This window comes from Rhyacophila brunnea, unplaced genomic scaffold, assembly GCF_057557595.1.
Source record: "Rhyacophila brunnea isolate RB1 unplaced genomic scaffold, BYU_Rbru_1.0 scaffold_4, whole genome shotgun sequence".
NCBI classification, from domain to species: domain Eukaryota; kingdom Metazoa; phylum Arthropoda; class Insecta; order Trichoptera; family Rhyacophilidae; genus Rhyacophila; species Rhyacophila brunnea.
The window spans coordinates 25,213,573-25,236,754 of NW_028233068.1; the positions used below are offsets into that span (position 1 = coordinate 25,213,573).

The following is a 23,182-nucleotide window of genomic DNA, read 5'->3' on the forward strand; positions in this document are numbered from 1 at the left end:
ATAAAAACTAACAAAGAAATCTATGATTAAGATAAAATCTATCATTTTACTATAGCAATGCATTGTTTTGTGTAGCGGTAAAACAGGCTGCATTGGCGAAGTTATCGATTTAATGTTTTGTTACCTATAAATTATTTTGCAATGTTTCGCTATAATTTTCAGAAATAAAGTTCACAAAATATTTACAAACTCACCGACTATTAATTATAGCATTTCAATTATTGTAAAAAATCTAAATAGAATTATATTATTAAATTGAATGAAATATAATATGGTATTTCCTATTACCGGCTATATTTCTATTACCCTGATATTCTGTTATATTATTTGTCGGTAAATTTTTTTAACTTTATCTTTTTTATTGTTATTTCACTTAGTATAAAAATAATCAATTTCAGAAACAAAGATAATAATATGAGTATGTAGATGTTACGATGACTCCGCAAACTGCGAACGTGGTACTGGAGAATCCACGAAACACGTGTCATCATTGCACTCGTATGTATCATTGATGTGACATATTGGTAACCGATGAACCATAACAGTGACCATGATATGGATAAGAAAGAAGATCCTATTCATATGTATATATGGATCTATTTCAATACCATATAATTTTATTTTTAATAGTATATTAGGTATAGTGTGTTTGTATGCGACTGGTACGGTTAAAAATTGTTGTGTCGATGTACACTTTAAGTAGATACGTATATTATATAAATAGATATTTCAAAAACTTTCTCTTCATTCTATGAACTAATAAAACAAAGATTATACGATATAAATCCACCTTTATATATATTCTTTCTTATTTATATTTATAAAAGTAGAAACTATTTTTCTGGCTTTCTTGGCAGTAATTGAAAAACAATGAGACAGAAGATTAATCATTTTGGCGTACTTGCCATCTTATTAATATTACAATAAAAATACAACATTGACTTTGAAGATTTCTGAAGGTGGTGTAAATATGATATATTATAAGAAATGTGCAATTTATGAAAACAGTAATGTTCTTATTATTTTTAATTTTCTATAATTTATAACTTTAATTTTTCACGCACATTTTTGTAAAGAATTTATGGTGGTATTAATATTATAAAATCATATAGGTACTTATTAAAATATAGTCTTTTTATGAAACTTATTATTTATATACTTTAAAAAAGTATTAATAGTATTATATAAAGTTTAAAGTAGTTAACGTTGGTTAAAAATACATCTAATAATTTAATGGTTGTGAAAAAGACGTGATCTTATTTTTTAACACTATAACAGGTCATGAGGCCCAATGACAATAGTGTTATTAGTAGGGCCCGGATTTGTATGCACCAAAAAACATGAATATATGCATGCACATATGCGCTTAAAATCATTAAAATATGCACTAAAAACTAAAAAATATGCACTTAAAAATTGTCAGTTTTTTATGGAAAAAAATTCTAGATACCCTCTTAACCCAATATTACTGATAAAAATCGAATAAAAAATTAATAATTTTATAAATAATATACAATAACAAAAAAAAAATACAAATAATCAATATAAAGTTAAATACAATTTTAAACTTACTTACTTTTCAAAATAGTTTTTTTACAAGTACCCACCTACAATTGAATAAGAAATGCAATATAAACTACAAAACAATTAAAAAAAAAAAACAAAAACAGAAACGACACACTTAATTAATTCTTAAATACTATTTATTGCTATTTTTGTCCAAAACAATAAATTATAATAATTTTTTCAATGTGTTCTGGCGTAAAACTTTTCCTCATATCTGTCAGTATTTGTTTAAATGCAGAAAATGACCTCTCAACATCCACAGAGGTGATCGGGCAAAATTTAAATAAAGGTGCGTGTGTTGACTTGACGTTTTCTGGTAAATCCAGGCCTTTTCCATTAATATAAGCATCAATTTTGTATAGATTCTCTATATCAGGATTTTGAATATTATTTGCAATAAAATATTTGTGAATTTTTCGTTTATGTCTCCCATCTCACTTGGGATAGAAGACAATCGTCTTTTAACGTCATCTTCCACCATTTTCAGTGACTCTGTTAAACGAAGTCCTCGTGTCCCCAGTTTTGTGATTGCTTCAGGTAAGAAAGAGAAATGAGTCTCGATCACAGCGTTCTATCATCGGGCAATCTACTATATTTTGGCATATTTCTATGGACACTGAATCTTTTTTTACTGTTTTTTATTGCTTCAAAATTTTTTGAATAAAAATGAGCTGCGTTCAGCCACGTTCCCCAACTAGTCAGCACAGGTTCTGGGGGGAGTGGTAGATTAGGCTGGTTTTCTTTATAAACTTGGACTCAAAGTGGTGCCTTAATGAACACTTTTGCATCCAAATGTCGTTTTGCATCCAAGTGCAATGCGGTTTTCACGTGTTGTGAGATTTGAAATTTTTTTCTCAGATATTATTCGTTTTCCACACGGCTTGCAAAACACAAATCCACTATCAATAGATAAGTTTGGTTCATTTTCCACCCACTATCTTAAAAGAACACAAGTACTAGATTTCCCTTTTGGCATTTTCAAATAATGTAGGGATTTAACTTTGGCGACTGTGTATAATCTCACTTTTGACACGTAAACAATGACGATCATAGACTAATATAATGTGACGATGTTGTCGGCTATCAGTTTGGTTCCGTAGAGTCTATTGTCTAAACAAACTCGGGGATCCCATTAAAAAAAATGCAAGTGCATCTAAACTACCTACCTACTTGGTTTTCGATAATAATAATTTAAAGAAACTAAAAATTTAAATGCAAAAGCCCTAAAATATGCATTTATTGGTGAAATATGCACTAATCTCCGAAATATGCTCTTACGTCTCAAATATGCATTTATATGCACAATAAAATTTTATTTTTGGATTCTGTGTGTTTCAAAATGGATTTCTGTGCAACTCTCATAGCTGTGCATACACCCTAACAAAACATGCACTAGCATATAAATCCGGGCCCTAGTAATTAGTAATATACGTGAAATAATCAAAAACACGCAGGCTTTGAAATAATCACAAAAGTATATTGTGACCTCACCGGGCTTGAAAACGGAGCCCCCGGATGAAAGGCCAGCGTCTTACGCACTGCATCACGAGGGCCGCTCCACATATCAACAGAAAGTAATGTTGTTTGAGTACAGGATATTCAGAAAGATTAATGGTTCAATTTGTGAAAATGGATTAGAGTGGATCGTGTCATTTTAATCACGAATTGTACTGTAATTATGATGAGGTGGATAGTGTTGTCCAAAAGTTCCAATCGACGAGATACGTAAAAAAATTAACGATGCATCAATGTTGAAGTGTGCCCAACGTTAACAAAGCCGACTGGACGACGGGTAACTAAGAGTCTGATGATAGGAACTAATGGAAAAAGACCTCCACACTTTCATACTTTTCAAATAAAAGCTATGCATGGCAACAAAGTGGAGATAGTATAGATAGACCAATTTTAGAGGCGATCGGGGTCCATCCAATAATAGTATTAATTATTGTAAAAAAAAACTTTATAAAACAAAATACATACTTACATCATTGTTATTATATTTAATATAGCAAGATACCTAAAATCCGAACAGACAACATGTTTTATGATGCAGTATATCATGCGGTTAACGTATTTTATTTTACATTATGTTTTCATTTATGTCGGTCTTCTACTCGTATCTCTTTTATTTTCTTCATATTAGTTTTTGTAATATTAATTTCACTGGTTGTTTATGTTGCATTATAATTCTATATATTATTTTTATATATTAAATATACATTATTTATATTGTATTATATTATATTGTATTGACCAAAAACCAAATGCCTGAATATTACTGAGTAAATAAATAAAATAAAATAAAATGTTTCTCCTTCTATTCGTCTTCATTGTGGACAATTTTATTATTTGATAAAAATTAATTTAAAAAAATCGATGATTTTATACCAGTCCTGTGATCATTTGAAGCTTCTTGATTACAATAATATGACTCCTTTCCTTCCTATTCCTTAGGATTATCCAAGCGTTCACTCAGAATATTTGTATTATGAGAGGGATTACAATAGTTTTATACTTTTACATCAATGACTAACAACATTTATATGTATTTTTTTATAAAATTATAAGTGAAGGTAGAGAAATATTGTACATTGTCTGCTTGTCAAATTTTTGTAACTACACCTTCTTACGCCGTCTAAACTTCAACGCGTAAAAATAATTGCTTTTCGGTTTTGAATTTTCCATGCTTACAGTAAAGTTAATTTCGTTATAATATTACTAATATCCAATCTGGCATTATATTTTGTATGCTGTGACAGTGTAAAAAATATTATTTCTAAGGTTCTGGCACATTGTTTTTTTTCAACCATGTCCGATCATAAGTCGCACTTTGCATTTTCTACAAAATATAATAATATTTTTTTAAATCATTTTAGAAATAATTAAATTATATCGTTTACAGTTTGTTAGAAAAAATAAAAATCAAACGTCACTTTTTAAAAATCATGTTTTCACCATAATTACAGTTAACACATTAGTAATCGATAGTTTTCATAAATCACTAACAATCAATTAAAACTATGGGTAATACGATAGATTTATGGATTTTTTTTATCTACTATTAATAATTAAATAAATTCTGAAAAAAAATACAAATGCAACAAGTCATATTTAATTATTACTGATGCAATCAGCAGAGAAAATTCTTCATATAAACAATAACGTAAGTATTTTAAAACCATGTCCGATCCTAAGAAGATTATAATGATGATGTATCTATAGTCTAAGATAATATACTATATAACGTTAAAAAAATAGAAAATTATATTTCAATTCTGAGCGTCTAGTGCGAGCACTAGCGAAATGGTCTATGGTCTCAAACATTTGTATACGAATGCGAACCGCTCGCCCACAAACCAAACGCACGGCACGCAGCTTCATTTAGCAACGCAATGGGTGACGTCTAGATGTATCTATAGTCTAAGATAATGAGCCTCCGCAGAATCGAGGTTGTATTAACGGATTTTTCTTTTTACGACAAATGGATTTTAACCACTTGCACAACCTGTTAGGTGCATACTGGTCCAAACACACATTGAAAGTCAACATCTGAATTTTCCAAGCCCGGAATTTGAATCCGGGACTCACGATATTATAGTCGACGCGGAATTCGCTCAGCTTTGTGAATGTTATCATAATACTGTCATTTTATTATGTATCTAAAGTTTAAAAAAAATTCAAAGCAGTTTGCAACCATATCTTGGAGGTAACTATCCAAATATCACATATTAAAAATGTATTTTTTGATATGATAAATGATTGATAACCGAAATTATATTATTTAAAAAAAAACCAAGGTTATTTTCCTTTGGTGATATTTTTATGATCGAATATAATATTATTATTATATAGTATTGGTTTTATTTAACAGTTAAAATTGAGTTTAGAATGTTTCAATTATTGTATTTTTCTATTCGCATTAATAATTGTAATCTGTTTATATACGCAAATATTTTGTATGACAGGCGGATTTTTTTTGGGTACGTAAACCTTGAAATAAAAAATATGGAGATAGCTAGCATTGCACTCCAGTACCTACCCATAATTATTATAATACGTATTATTCATATTGTTCAATTATCATGTAGAAAATATTGTAAGAAAAAACGGAAAGCAATAAATAGTCCTTCAGAGGGATGTTTGCCAAACAAAGCAAGAAAAGGGTCTGAATTCTGAAAGAAAATAGATTGAACTGGGTTGGTTAATGAATAAATGATTAAAGGGTCGCCGTTGAAAACAAGGGGAATGCCTTTGCCAGGCACTCTGACGACAGATCTCATTCAAAATCGCAAAATCTATAATTTGTCAACGTCGCAATGTCTTCACGTGTTTTGTCGGTCAATGAGGCGGTGAACAAATTGACAGACAAAATGGGTTTAATGGACGTAAAAAGTATTTCTTAAGACATTGCGGATCTTTCGTAATAAAATAAATAATCAAAACAACACAAACTATTTCTGTATCCAAGCGGTAAACGACGGTAAATTCATATTTCATCAAAATGGGTTATCATGTCGAAATTTCATTTCTTGTCTTCTACAACTTAAAAATATCAGTAACTTTTAATATATTTGAAAACACAGATAATCCTTTAAATATCTTTCGAATTAAACCTTAAAACCTCTATTTATATATCAAAAATTAAAAACTACAAAATATACCTTTTTAAAGACTAGAAAGAACACAAAACAAAGAATAAATATTGGAAAATGTATAAAGTTAGTTATTTGTGGCGTGCGGTGATTTAAGCTATTGAAGATGCCGTTAAAATTAAATATTTACCTAATAGCTGCTATTTTCTATTGGCGGGATATGCATGGTATTACGTAGTAGTTATTTAAATAGTGTATGTCTAATCCTTGAGAAAAATGTTTCTGTAAAAGTTACAATAAAATTTCATAATACACACCTACATAATACAAATGTTACTGGTTGATCAATTACTTCTAGGGATGCTTTGTATATTATATTATAGCATCTATGAATGGCACGCCACTAATAGGTACTGTAAATCTTATCAGAAAAAATACCAGATGTTTAATTTGCGAAAAATCACTTTTTTTTCTCACCTAAAAATATTATCGTCCCGTTATCAATGTATCTACAAAAAATACATTTTTTAGTTAAATGTGCAGTTATTTTCAGAATATACGATACTACCTGAAGCAAAAATAACCAAAATAAGAAGCGAAAAATATATTAAATGTACCTCTTATAAATGCAGTCTCTCAAAAAATGTTGGTATTTAATTTTGATCCAGTGACAAAAAAGGTTGCTCAGTAATTTTTTTAGTAATACGATTCAATAAATTAAAATACGTTGATGTTTAGTAAATTTCCATTGAATTATCATAATCAGTACCATGGAAACGTCTTCATCGCCAGTTTCCTTTTTATGACATATTTCAGACCTTAATATCCAGCCTTTTTTCTTCCGTTTTGGTCAATCAAAAATACGACTTTAACAGAATTGTCGCATTTTCGTATTATGTGATATAACACGTATACAATATTAAGACATAAGTAGTCATATTTTTCTCGCCATATGACATTTTCATTATATTTAAAAACGATGTTTCCCATAAATATTTTTTTAAACTGTCTTACACGCTTTTATCTTTGCATGATGTAATATATCCAATTCTTCTCCGAAATGAACAGATTTTGGCCTACTGTTTACTAAACGTCTTTCGTTCAAACACAAATAACGTCGTACCTGTCTGCAAAGTTATCACATTTTCTTGTGTACCTTGTGTAACATAAATTTCAAGAAATTACGTGTTTTAGGCTTTGTGTGTTGCATGAAGAAAAGGCTAAAAGGAAATGACTATTTTTTTTTTACCTCGTGATACGGTAAATTTTTTCTTTTGATTTTGAATGCAGTTTTAACATCAAAGTTTCTCACAATATCACTCGATAGTAACGAGACCCCACTACTTATTATTAAGATAAATCAAGCCATATCTCCAAAATCATTGAAATTCTTCCTTCATTTGGGATGAATTAATCAGTTTTATTCTGTAAAGTTTAATTTGGTTTACCTTTTTATACCCTTTTTTATATATAAGTAGTACCTACTTATTTCAATGCATTTTATAATGACTGCCTTTGTAGATATTTCCTGAGAAAAAATAACATGGCGTCGGAATATACGTGCCAACATTATATCAATAACAATGATAGTTTTAATGCAACCCAACTATTATGTATTTTACTACATACTTATTATAATAATAATATTATTATACAATATTATTGTAAGTGGTATTTTAACATATAGTTTAAACATAATATTATTATTTAAGTAACCTTTTTTGTCATTGCATTTTTTAAATACATTATTTTCACTTAAAACTCATTGACAGAAGGCAGTAGCGTGCACAGAAAAATATTCACGGGGGTGTATCTCAAAAAATATGTATAATAATTTATTTCTGATTTTTTTAAGGCAGCGGGAGGGGGTGGGTTTCAAAATCTACCAGATGCCGTTGACTTTCGCAGTAGCCTGCGTACCACTTCTGTCACTTTAACCGCTAAGACTTTTCCGAGTACATTCTGTATAGTCAGACACTCCAAACTTTGAGTATAATAGAGCACACCTGACCTGCAGCTATTACTATAGACGTTCACTTACGAGTTATTACAATCTATCGCATCCACAAGTGGTGATTGAATGCGCGGCAAAATTAGTAATGTCGTAAGTATCCGTTTGTGTTGTTTGTGGTGTTTTGTCTTTCAGACATGCCACGTCAAAATATTAAAGTATACATGTCTCAGATGGATACATCAATTTATGAGTAACACAGTTCTTCTACTGACACAAGCCTTGCGTGTCGTAGAATGCCGAGAGAGGGGAGGCTGAGCCATTGAGAATGATATTCGATAGGCATATCATACGGGTCACGATCATCAGTTATGAGATCCCGACGAAGAAAAAGATATATTACTATTAAATTCCTGAAGCGCAAACCCTCCTATTCTCCTTTTCGTGTGCGCGTCTGACAGAATATCTTTAAAACAAATATATGCACCATTTCTTGTAATTACTTACATGTATATTGGGCAAGATAAATAATCGTATTAATTTGTTTATAAATACATATTACTATATTATTTCACTATCATGTAATATTAAATTAACTAATAAATTAGTAAGCGACATTTGCTTACAAAAGGAGGAATACCGCACAACTAATTTAAAATATTGGTCTTTAAAGGGTTATTGGTAAAGGAACGTTTGTAAAACACCACCATAATCTTATTATTCTGGAAAATTTGAATTTATATGCAACTGTCAATTAATTACACGCGTGGTCGCAGCGATGACCTCTTTTGAATGAAAACTGTTTCCTCGTGTCTGGTTTATTAGGCACCAATAGCGACGGCTGTGAGGTAAGTCAATGTATTTCCTAGACGTATACATTTATAGTCATGCGCTATGTATTTTGTTTCTTAAATTCTGCTTTATTGTTTAATTTGTTTTTTACTATAAGATTGATTTATGTGTTCTTTGTATTCTAAATGTTATGTTACGAACGTCTTGAATTAATAATTTGTTATGTACTCGATTTTTATTTTTTATGCTAAATCTCGTTTCAATAACATTTTTAGAAGGAAGTAAACAAATGCCAGGATTGATACAATTCCGCAAGCCCAAACCCGTACTTATGTATAATACGTCTGCTTATATACAGAGATTAAAATATTAATGCCTAATAACAACAATATATCAAGTGCTTTCAGCTAAAAAATATTCTTAAATGGGGTAATATAATTAAATTTATCAGTATTCATGTTTTTATCTTACCACAAGAACGACAAGACTATTTCCAGTGGCTCCAAATATGATGAGGACAGAATAGAAGAAAATTAGTATCCAGTATGCCGGGGGTTCTATGTTTCTGTTGTTTGTAAACTTTTCTATGAGAGAAGGTTCGATGTCACGTGATGCGTTGAGGATCCACGTGAGGTTGGCGTCGAATGCTGAGAGGTTCATGGCCTCCGAGGACAGACGGTCGAAGTCAAAGTGGATCTGCTCCTTGGAGCCAGGGTGGTGGACGGGGATCTTCATCTGCAAAAAAAATAATATCAAAATAGATTGTAATCATAATATATATAATAATATATACATAGTATATATAACATACATAATCATAAATCATATATTGTAAAACATTTTTCCTACTTGTTTACTTACAAAAGGAAAGACAAATAATTTTTCACAATTTCACGATTGCTTCATAGGATGTTTATCACACTTGAATGGTCAAAGACATAGCTTATAATTAGTATCTTTAGAATTATTTTCAAATGTGTTAATCTTGCCGATTTTTTGAATAATAAAATGCCTAATTCTTGTTAAATTTGGGATCACAGAGATTATCAATATAATTTTTTATCGTGAATATTTTACAAAAATTATCTCATAATAAATTATACTAATGGTTTCATAAATGCGTTTAAAAATTAATAAACGTAAAAAATCTTAACACCACTGCACAGTTATGTACCGAAATATGACTACATTCTAAAACATTAGAGCGAGAGGTTTAAAAGAATACTATTTTATGTAACAAAAATACTTTATGCAGTCATCAAATGTTTAAAATAACTATAAAGGATAATAAGGCTTCAAAATTATATAAATAGATTATCTACAACGTTTAAGGAGTGTCCAGGATCATGGTTTGAAAATACAATAAAAACTCAATTTTAACCTTCGACGAGCACGTCCCCCCTTAAGCGTTTTTTTATAAGATATGATATTTGTTACATAATAGGTACATAATATTAAATAAGGCACATTTAAAGCGCAGTGATTCAAAAACTAGCTTTACTGTGTTTGTTTCTTTCTCCTGGCAAGTAACCTATACCTACGCTGGAAATAATATTCATTATTTTTCTTCTCCTTCAAACCATGCGGGATTCCTATTACATTCAAGTTTACCCTTAGGATATTGTCTTTTGAACCCATGTCTCTTTTTCAAAAAAAATTATACATCCACGTTTTGTCATGTATCGTTATCAAAAGACATGTTTTGTTTTTCAAAATGGTCATAAATAAAATACTTCCATATAATATGAGTGAGTTCAGTATTATCAAACGTAGAATTTAAATTTTAAAAAAAAACCGTAATTAAAAATTAAGAATTATATCGACTGTTGGCTCATCTTTACAATATAAAAAATGATAAATATAAACAAGGTCTAATCACAAAATTTAGTAAGTACCTACCTACATATCGACTAAAAGCTTTTACTTGTCACGTTGTAACGCTGCGTAAGTATGTAGTTGATAAATTTTAAAGTTAAGAAAAATATTTTCCTCATATTATATAAATTTATTAATAATATTATAATCATGTTTTGATTTTTGATTAAGTCGGTGATAATTCTTTATTGATTATAGCTACTAATGATAAGTATACTAGATGTTATTTATAATTGAAAAAAATAACCGTTACATTTTTTGTATTAATCACATCACATTAAATAATATATTCCATTAATAGTATGTAAAAAAAAATTATCGTTGTACAGTTTTGTAAATCATTGTATAATTACCGAACTTTAATAGGTTATTGACTTGTTAAATTGATTGTTGTGTCTTCTCATTAATTATAATATGATCTAAAGTGGTAACTTCCAAATATAATATAAACTATTATTATTGTATTACGTATATTCACATTACATTGTGTATATCTATAAACCACTACTTTAGATCATATATCATAAAGGCCACAATAATCAAAATAGTATAAAGAATAAACTTCACATATTTTACTGTGAAATAATATCCAAGTTCGAGTCATACTTAAAAGAAAATCAATGATATTTTCTAATTAATTGGTGATACTTATAAACTTTTTCACAATAGTGATTTTCTTCTATAAACAAGAATTTAACATTCTTATACCTTATATGTATATGCATTAGGTATTAAATAATGATAAAATAGTTTAATAAAAATAAAGTAACTAATTTAAATATCAACTACAAGGAATAGAAATAAATATTAACTAAAATGGTTTAATCTATTATTAAAACTGCGCTTTCTGTGAAAAGATTATCATAAACTTTTCTATTCCTTGAAAATTGTGTATGCTTTCATAACTATTTAGAAATATTTTTATACGTACCTACTAGTTTATTTTATTGTCAATTCAGCTCATATTTTTGTTAAAATCATCAAAAGAATACAATACACTGTTTGAATATGAATGTACTACATTTTTCAATATAATCATAATATGCAGTTTTAACAAAGTTTTTTCCCAGATTTAAACAGATAAAGTATATTTTTCTTATGAAAAATTATTATTCTTCGTAATATAAATATTTTGCATATTTTGTGATGTTTTTAATATTCTTTTACGCTATTTATGCCCCATGATACTCTTTCAAAGCCAAACCACACGTGTTAGAGCTTATTTTTATAAGAACGACGGCTTTGAGAATATTTTTTTCTGGCATCGTTAATTTTAAAGATAAAAATAGATTTTATTAAAATATTATATAATTTTTCTAATAGTTGTTTAGTCGATAGGCGAGAAGGGGAAGATTTTTTTTCGTTTGGCTATAAAATTTTGAGTGTATTTTTCCCACACGATGTTTCGTAACAGATTTTTTGTACGGTAAATAAATGTGAACCATTTATTCAATCAATTATATAAATGCTGTGGGTTAAATTAATGTTATTTTTTTGCCAGTGACCCGGCACTTTTTTAGCTCTACAACGCTGTCTATAGAAGTTATATATAATAATATTATCGCATAGTTACCACTATACTAGTTCATTACTATATCAAGTTTAAAATAATAAGTAGATAATACTATAACACAAACAGTGCGTAGGTATTAAATATTTTTTCAAAAGATTCGCTAAAACCAAAAGTCACCGGACGCCACTGGTAAGTTGATATTTTAATATAATTTAAAAGCGACAATAAAATTCTAAAATTCAACTCTGAAAAATCATTATTAGAATATCTGTGAGTATTCCACCGTAAAAATCGAAAAATATAAATAAAAAAATATATATTTTCCCTCAGGCACTAAATTAATTAGATTGACTTTCAAAGCTTTTCTATAGAAACCACCAAGTAATAATATTGTCAGTTCATTTTGTGAATAGGTTCTTAGGTGCTTAAGTATTCTTCTCCACATAGAGGATTACAAACAAATCCTCAGGGATTCGGCTTACAATGATCGCTGAATTGGTACGAAGCTCTCAATATTTTTGACGCTAATATAAACATTTTTATTTGTAAACTTTGACAATATGAAAAATTATTGTATGATTCACAAATAAACATAATTGTAAAATATTATATAATTCAGATTTGCTCAGCTGATTTTGACAGTAATATCAAGTACTTATTGTATTTTTTCAAATATTGGGTAACCTATTGATATGGCTGGAGATTACTCATGAATGATCAACAACAATGTATTTATGACGAGATATCTCGCAGAACCAAACTTTCATGAAGTGCTTTTGGGTACCTGAATAGTATCTTCAAAAGCGACCTCCCATTATATCGTAAGCACGTAGTGTTCAACCAATATGTGCATGTATGCATGAGAAATATGAACTCTTAATGTAATAGAACTCCAAAAATTCCGAGTAGCGCATTGTGGCATAGAATGGTGCATGTTGGGCATAACGCATGTATAATAGTACGCAATGTGACAAAGGTCGCTAAACATATAAAATTACAATGGGCTGACATGTCACTGAATGGATGAACTCATAAAGTTCGGTAGATTTACGAGGCAGCAAATAACTAGGAACTGAGAGGAGTGGAGGGAGCTAAGAAAGGTCTTCATACAGCAGTGATAAAAATAATGATACTATCAAAATACATTTTTAAAACTGAATTTTCATTGGAATGTACCTAATATTAATTACATTGGCAGTGTCATCACCAATGTATGCTTTTAAATAATTCATTTGACAAGTATATAATGTTATGGCCTTTTTTGCGCCCTAATATCTTCAGCTAAAAAAATGAATTCTCACAACGCCGTAATGGTATTCGCCATTTAAAGTGGCGTAAAGTCACGCCTAACAACACTTGTTATTTTCGACAAATCTTGTCCACAATATACCAGAATGACTGGGTACTTGCTTCGGGTATTGGCAACATTTCGGTCAAATATTAGTTTGTTAATTCTTCTTTGGTAAGTAAAATTTACAAAGGGGATGTTTGCATAAAAAAAGGTATATCTGGATTCACTCCACATTTTTCATTTTTGTTACGTGTGGCTACGGATATCACATTCTTTCTTTATGTTAATTTATTATAGTGTGGCACCCACGCTGACCTAGTTTGTATAATGGTCTTTTACAGATTCGTGGATCACGTGCATATCGTTTTTTTTTCAACATGATAATATGTTGAAAAACTTGGTCAAACACAATATATTTGATCCAATACAAAAACGCAATCGTTTGGGTTAATTACAAACAACCACTCCTCATAAAATGAGTATGTAAATAATAGGGACCTCTACTCTGTAAAGACTTATTTGTTCCTCTTACGAATGAAAACGGTAATCTACTATTACAGTGAAATACATATTTTTTTTAATAACTTAGTAAGTAATCTATGTTTGGTCATGGAAAGTTGTTCGTACTAAATAATTGTGCGCAGAAAAAAAACTAAACTATATTATTTTAAAAGCAAGAATATTCACTTACTAACTTAAGAACACTTACTAAATTGTTTAATTTATGGTTGCCGCATATTTTTGGAGAAAAGTTTACAAGAAATATTAAAATCAAGCAAACATCGTCGGAGGTGCACGAAGGTTAATAATATCTCCATAATAAATATAATTATTGAAATGCAATACCCAGTAACTGAGTTAAATAAGAAAAAATGCAGTAAATGAATTAAATAATAATACCTACTTAATTATATTTAGATTGGTATTTAAGTATAGTTTTTTTTTATTTATCTAATTATTTCCAATGTTTATATTCAGAAAAATAAATTAAATATTTTTTACTACATAATAATTGAAAACTTTGCAATACTCAACAAATTTATTGTAATACTTCTCAGCAATAATTATTTAATTTATTAATATCTTAAAATTTTATTTTTGAAATATAAAATATCTTCTGGTCACCTCATATTAACTTTAATTCAGAGACTGTTTTTATGCAGCATTTTTTAAAGCAATGATGGAGTAAGCTATTTTGAACCAAATTTTAAAAAATCATTTGCTATGTAAATACTCCACCTATCAGAGACATCAGGCGGAAAACCATAAAACTATTCTAATTTGAAATAGTTTTTGATAATTTACATTGTGTACAAGTAAATTAAATACGTTCCTAAAATATTAATAATAACTGTAACTTTTTTAATGATTTTTATTGTTTATTTTAAAAAACATCAATTTCTATAAAAAAAAAAATGTGTAGGTATAACTTGAAACCCTTTTAATTTATATCTTATTTTATTTACACTAAAACTATGAATTCATCAAAAATAATTTCTATACATTATATAAAACTTAATTAACCTAATTTTAATAATAACCATGACTATAAAATAATATAAGATGAGATTCTTTAACAAATTCACATTTTATAACTTTTTAAATTGTATTTTTATATTTTTGATATTTAATAAACAATATTTTTCTTTCTAATGTGTTCAGATAACTATTTATTAATTAAATCACTTTAAATGTAAATTATCAAAAAGTATCTCAAATTGCAAGCTTTCTATTTTTTACACCAGGTGCTTCTGATAAGTGGTGTACCTTAACAAAAATGTCCATTTAATTTTACGAAAAATAAAGCGGATGTTGTTTACAATATTAGTATAGCATTGGTTGCCATCCACTTCACGAGCCTATGTATAAAAGATATATGAGTAAACATAGGTATACGCAAATACATACGACCGTTGGGTCATCCTTCTGCCCGTCGTTGCTTCTAGAAAAGGTCAATTTACTAGAGATTTTCCTCCCCTTAGATTGGTGCTTATACAGTCCTCTCGTTTTGCGACCCCATTCATCCATCTAAAGGACGGACCTCTTCCATCTTTTTCTTAGTTGCTTGTTAGCATTCCATGCTTTTTCATATGTACATATTATTATTATAATGGTTTTGAAACAAAGTTTTTGACAAATCTACAGTATTTTTTGAGTTATTGGTGTTGACAGCAGTGGCGATTCTCCCTTGAGAGCACTGGAGCGGTGCACACCCACCCACTCAATTTATGCGAAAAGACTTTTTTTAAATGAGTATATAATTTATATTTGATTAATTAAAAGTATCTATTACCGTAGTCATTAATTCATATACAAAAACAAATTCTAATATGTGTTTTTAACCGGCTATTTTAAATATTAATATTCGATATTCGCCATCGCTCGACCAAAGCGCCCAGTAATCTAATTTCGATTTCTTTGCAATGAGAAAGAGCGTCGTCTGTCGCGTGGAATAGCAATACGTAAATATTTTTTCTACGTGCTCGGGAGCGACAGTTTCAGTCGCTCTCGGCCCGAACGCAGATTCATCGGTTTTAAAACAATACAGCCCGTATCACACATACAATTATTGTTTGACAATTTTTATTCAATATTATTATAAAAATAAATTCTTTTCACAGTACGCATTTAAATTTCCGCACATGTTGACAACATTTCTCAAATTTAGGCGAAGTACAATTTAAAAATAAACTTCAAGTTTTTTTTCAGTTTGATAACTAAATTCACAATGTTTATCAATTATGATATCTCTCCAAACTAGCTCTGTAATACGTCTGACTTTTTAGATAAAAATAAACTCAAAAATGAATTGTCTGTTATTTACAGCTTGGATAATTTTTATAATGCTGACACATTTACGGAAACGGTTTTACTATTAAATTTAATTTTTACTATTCCGATGACATCAGTGGAAAGCGAAAGATGTTTTTTCACACTCAAACGGATCAAGTGTTTTAGTAGAAACACCATCGCGCAATCAAGATTGAACACATTATGTATACTCAGTATCGAAAAAAGAATGATACAAGAGATTCCTGACTTCAACAAACGCGTAATTGGAAAATTTGTGTCGATGAAAAACAGAAGAATGGATTTCTCATACAAATGAACAATAAATCCCGGTCACTGCCAGATACGAGATATTTCGGTAGTACTAATAATTCGGTCAAAACAAAATAGTTCGTGTCAACCAGTTTGTGTTAATGTTTAAAATCCATTTTTTTCAAGAAAAACTGTTTTAAGAGGTACAACAAATAATAAATAGTGAGTTATTTATGAGTTATTTTAAATGTACTAAATTAAAAAAACCAATAGTTTTATTTTTTATTTTTTGGTGAAGTTTTGATGAAGGCAAATGCCTTTTTACGGCAGTCAAAAGGTGAAAAAAGTGAACTCCCAGTAAAATAACTCACCGGTCGCCACTGGTTGACATTAAGTTATCTTATGCTACAAACCCATTTTCAAAACGATATATTTTCAACTAAGCAGGGTTGTTTCCTGAAATAGCAGTCAAATAACTTAAAATTGTAGAATCAACGTAAAATTTATCTTAAACCATTTTATTGTCGTTTAGCCATGTCAATTCAACCAATAAATAATAATCACTAGCACCAACCTGTATAAATTAACCCTCTCCAATCATAAAACGTCAGGAATGATAATTATTAAATTTGCAACAATGTGCAGAAGATCAATTTGAAATAATAATTGTATTGATTTCTCTACAAAATTGCAATACAAAAAATATTTTTTTAACTACGCTGAAGATGCAGTTCTATATAATCTCACGCCATAAATTAAAAATGTTAACTGAATGATTTTTATACCTTTCCAGCTTAACACCTTCAACGTTTGAAGACAGAGATGTACCAATAAACACTGAGATATCGCAAGTGGTGAAATTTAATGACCTATATTGACTACATATCTTATTAAGATAGGTAGAATACTAGGAGTTGAGTATAATACAGAGTGTGTACTTAAAGTACGATATAATTGATTATTTTTACAGCCAATTTACATTTTGAGTATACTTCTTCATAACAGGAATCCCTTAAACCATAAAGTCGTAATCTCCAGTCCATAAATATGAGCATCCAAAATATCTGAAAAGCGTATATTGACTTTTCTCTAAATTGGCTTTTTTGCTTAAGGGGGGACATGCTCGTCGAAGGTCAAAATTGAGTTTTTATTGTATTTTCAAACCATGATCCTGGACACTCCTTAAACGTTGTAGATAATCTATTTATATAATTTGGAAGCCTTATTATCCTTTATAGTTATTTTAAACATTTGATGACTGCATAAAGTATTTTTGTTACATAAAATAGTATTCTTTTAAACCTCTCGCTCTAATGTTTTAGAATATAGTCATATTTCGGTACATAACTGTGCAGTGGTGTTAAGATTTTTTACATTTATTAATTTTTAAACGCATTTATAAAACCATTAGCATAATTTATTGCGATATAATTTTTGTAAAATATTCACGATAAAAAATTATATTGATAATCTTTGTGATCCCAAATTTGACCAGAATTAGGCATTTTATTATTCAAAAAATCGGCAAGATTAACACATTTTAAGACAATTCTAAAGATATTTATTATAAGCTATGGTTTTGACCATTCAAGTGTGATAAACATCTTATGAATAATGCTTGCTTTATAATAATTATTGACCTAAGAATAAGGTAGTGTTTTTTTGAAATACGCCATTTTTTTTGTCATTCCCCAGTGGTTAAGCTACAACATACGGCCGTAGCCATAAATTGACAAATTATAATTGAAGTAGGGAGTAAAATGATATTGACGCTCGTGTTTGAACATGTACCGTTTAAAAAAAAATAAAAAAAATTAGGTTAGGTACATGTTCAAACACGCGCGTTAACATAATTTTACTCCCAACTTTAATTATAGTTTGTCAATTTATGGCTACGGCCGTATGTTGTAGCTTAACCACTAGGGAATGACAAAAGAAATGGCGTATTTCAAAAAAACACTACCTTATTCTTAGGTCAATAATTATTATAAAGCAATCATTATTCATAAGATGTTTATCACACTTGAATGGTCAAAACCATAGCTTATAATAAATATCTTTAGAATTGTCTTGAAATGTGTTAATCTTGCCGATTTTTTGAATAATAAAATGCCTAATTCTTGTCAAATTTGGGATCACAGAAATTATCAATATAATTTTTTATCGTGAATATTTTACAAAAATTATCTCGTAATAAATTATACTAATGGTTTTATAAATGCGTTTAAAAATGAATAAATGTAAAAAATTTTAACACCACTGCACAGTTATGTACCGAAATATGACTATATTCTAAAACATTAGAGCGAGAGGTTTAAAAGAATACTATTTTATGTAACAAAAATACTTTATGCAGTCATCAAATGTTTAAAATAACTATAAAGGATAATAAGGCTTCAAAAGTATATAAATAGATTATCTACAACGTTTAAGGAGTGTCCAGGATCATGGTTTGAAAATACAATAAAAACTCAATTTTGACCTTCGACGAGCATGTCCCCCCGATACACTTTTATTACCAGGTAGGTACTATATAATATTAATTATATTATGGTTCATAATAATGTTACTGACTCTGCAACTAACATTTTTTTTTTGCTACAGTAATCGAAGTATCTAGATTTGATAATTGATAATAATGGGAAAGCACTTCATAGTAATCTGGAGGTAATTGACTAACCCTGCAAATATCTACCTTCATTTGTTATAGTAATCATTATGACCATGGCCATAAGGAAGCATATTGTATTGTTACGGTAAAAATATTAATATCTGTAATTTAGTTAATAATATTGGCAATCTTGATATTCCTTTCTTTTCCCGCCAATGTATTACTGTAATGTATTTACTTACTCTTTTTATTAATTAAGCCATCAATCTAGTTACGGACTTGTTGACGGTAGTTTCGTCTGTTACTCATGAATTATTTATGTCTACGACTGTACTTTGAAAAGCGAAGAATACGTTTTCAAATTTTCAGTGTCAGCATACGTCTTATTCTTCCCTAACATTGGTAAATGTCAGATAGGTGTGGTATTTTATATTACCTACATAATAATTCTTTTATTTAGGTAGGCCAATCATCGGATACCTGTAAACCAGTTCTAAATTATATTATCATTTATTAAATATTCATTTTTCACGTACAATCTGTCAGTACCTATAAAACAGGTTGGGGCGTGGAACTTTTTTTTTTCAAATATTTAATAATTAAATTAAATTTTTAATGAGAGGGGCTGGGTGAGGTTTGTGGGTACTTTATCATTCGGACCGTGTCACGGTATGGTGTGCATTTTTAAGAGTAGGGATCATTGACCCTTTCTTATTTCAAGAAAACGGTCGTGCTGTAACCGTGGATTCAGACCGTTATTTAACTATGATCCATGAGTGTTTTTTATCTTCTCTCAAAGAAATGGAACTGGACAATGTATGGTTTCAGCAGGATGGGGCCACATCCCACACCTCCAGGTTTTCGATGGATTTTTTTGAAACAAGCCTTCACGCCTGCACGCTTGCCTGATTTAGTCCCCTATGATTATTTCTTGAGGATTTATCTCAAATCCCTGGTATATAACGATCGTCAACAGACCTTGAAAGATCTACAGAATAAATCCGAGCCGAAATTGCCAATATACTGGAATGCTCGAAAGAATAAACCGATACTTCCGAATTCAACTGAATCAGTATATTGACAATGGCGGCGATATTTACAAGACATTATTTTTAAAACAGTGTAAAATCAAATGTTAAATGTTGTGTGATAGGCGAAAAATAAGAATAAAAAATTTTGAAACCTGTACAATCTTTTATTTCATTTTAAAAAAAGGAAGTTCCCGCGCCCCACTCGTATATAAATAATATGATTTCGTAATGTTTTCAAAACATTGCGAATTCATATTATTTCATAATAATTTCAACATATTATTTCATACTGCGCCGGTCAATTAATAGGGGGTCACAATTGATTGCACAATTGGATTGGATTTGAGTTTCCGTTCAACGTATAGCACCGAATTACCGTTATATTTATTATATAGCATTGTACCCTTGTATTATTTGAAACAGTAAATAAATTCTAGCCTCCTCCATCATCACGAACAACTACTACCGTCTTTCATCAGAAATACCTATCCTCCGCCGAACCATAATACTTCATACATAGGTATTATGTATGAATTTTATTTTTTAAACAATAGCACTTATAATAAAAATACTATCGAGCGAGTTCCATTCCATTTGAGCCGAAAGAACTCAGTTGATAGATTATTGATAAATAGTAAAGACCCGATAGAATTTTAAAGGAAGTCCGGTATTTAAAGTTTACAGTGCAACAATTGCCCAAATTTTTACTGGGGGAAAACCACAAGGAAATTAAATGCTTATTAGATTTTCAGAATAGATGGCAGGCCAAGACTGGAAAGGGACATTTTTGAACAATTTATTAGATGAAAATCATACATTCGATAACGAAAAAGGTGCAAAATCTCTTGACATTAATAGATACGTGTGATGATGAATTATTTTATCAATATATATTAGAGATAAATAAAGCACAGTTGCAGAGACTATCCTATCCTTAACGACCAGCCCGTTCCTATTTTTTTATTTTCAAAATAAACTATATATGTATTAGCACTACAACGGGTCTGACACTAACCCAATGACAGTAGTATATTTAGTAATATAAGTGAAACAATCACAAACACCCAGGCTTTGAGAAAACCACATAAATATATTGTGTCCTCACCGGTAATCGAACCCGGAGCTCCCGGAAAACTCCCTATGGATAACTTCTGGACAAATACTTTCCCAAAAGGCTCTAAACGCCCACGGGGTCGCCCTAAATCCCACTGGATAGACGAACTCACAAAGTTCGTGGATGTACGTGGCAGTAAAGAACAAGGTGTCGAGAAGAGTGGAGGGAGCTAAGGGAGGCCTTCAGCAATAGATCGACCCCGGCTGATGATTATGATGATACATATTAAGTCCAAGATAATATACGTAATTTCTGACTTATTTCAGCTGAGTCATTATTTACAAGGGTTGGTTATAAATCCGCAAAGCAGTATATCCTTTGGTGTAAAGCCATTTATCTTTAAACGTAATTTAAGGTATGCTTCTGAAAGTTCTTCTATTGTTTTCCATTTTTAATAATACAACATTATAATGCCTGTGTCAACATTTTTTTATATAAATATTTTTATAATGAAATAATATTATTTAAAAACCTAAACTGTAAGAAATTATTTCTTGGGAAGTTTTATGTTCAGTTCAAACGATAGATTTTCTTGCAATCGGAGAAGTAATAACGTTTTACTAATCTACACTCATGCGACAAACATGGAACATACACAAAGTTCATTATTATCGTAAAATTAAACAGCGAGTTTGAATATAATGTTACTTCACCGGAGCAAATTATTAATTACACTTAGGCTTCACCAAAACTGTATCACTTATCATACTCCTATAATTAATAGGCAAATTAGTCATGGAAATTGTGCTACAGTAATTCCATGTCTGGAAAATTCATTTTATGACCTCTAGAACGTGTTTATTATAGTAACATTTTATTTTCTAATATATAGCCTGTCTGCAAATGAAGTTATCTTAACAAATATATTATTAATAAGATGCTGTAATTTTCGTGGATCAATTGGGTACATGTAATGGATTCAAACACTCATATCATGACTCAACAACGATGCAAAAGATTAAATTACCAAAGTTTTATCATATCTATACCAATATCAATGATTTAGCTTCATATTTTGTTTAATAATATGTTTATGTAAAAGGGTGTCATCTTATTGTGATAATATGTCCGCGATATTTTTGAGAATAATGATTCCCTTCACTTCAGTTGCACTGAATAGTATAAACTTTTGAGGTCAAACCACCACCATCAACTTGGTATGTGCTGGATCCAACAACTTTTACCACTTATCCCTACACAAAGTGACAGGTCGGCGCCCGAATTATAAATGGTAGTCATTCATCCAACTAAAAAGCAAAAGCGCTATCTGCATTCTTATTTATTCAACGCAATCTCCTAATAATTACTACATAATTGAAATATACTTAAAGCCATCTCTGAAATCTCTGACTGAGTGCGATATAATTTTTTTAAAATTTTTGATAATTTCATTTTATTTGTAACCCTTCGGTATTTTACTCGTCTTTGCTTGTCGCCTACTTTGGAGGTATCGTAATACACGTTTACAGCAAATAGTTCATAGCCATTAACTCAAACCATTTGTTCCATAATCTGGATTTAAAGATGCATTGTAAACAACAACAAGTAAATATTATTCAGCACGTGATTTAAACCTACGGCCAATGGATTAGAGCAAGCAGTATAATACCATAGACGCAAAAAGCATAATACTCCAGTTATATTAGGTCAAAATAGCCCCTTACCTGGAAATAATTCCCCTAAAGGGGAGAGATTGCATATTTATGGTGTTAGTGACCAGTAATAGCATACCAAAAATCAACACTCGTACATCCTATGCTCTACCCACTATGTTTTAAGATGTTCAACCCTATTACGGCTTCAA

The 23,182-nt window shown here is 29.8% G+C and overlaps 1 protein-coding gene across 2 annotated transcripts in view; it reads right to left on the reverse strand.

Moving 5' to 3' along the window:
* NPFR (Neuropeptide F receptor) overlaps positions 1–23,182 on the reverse strand; it is a 124,257-nt gene that overhangs the window by 13,190 nt on the left and 87,885 nt on the right. Inside the window, exon 2 of one of the 2 annotated variants that reach the window (XM_085953893.1) lies at positions 9,373–9,636. In XM_085953893.1, coding sequence (XP_085810019.1) covers positions 9,373–9,636 — 264 coding nt within the window. Of the gene's footprint in view, positions 1–9,268; positions 9,637–23,182 lie in introns of those variants that run through there. The other variant, XM_085953894.1, reaches the window with a different exon arrangement.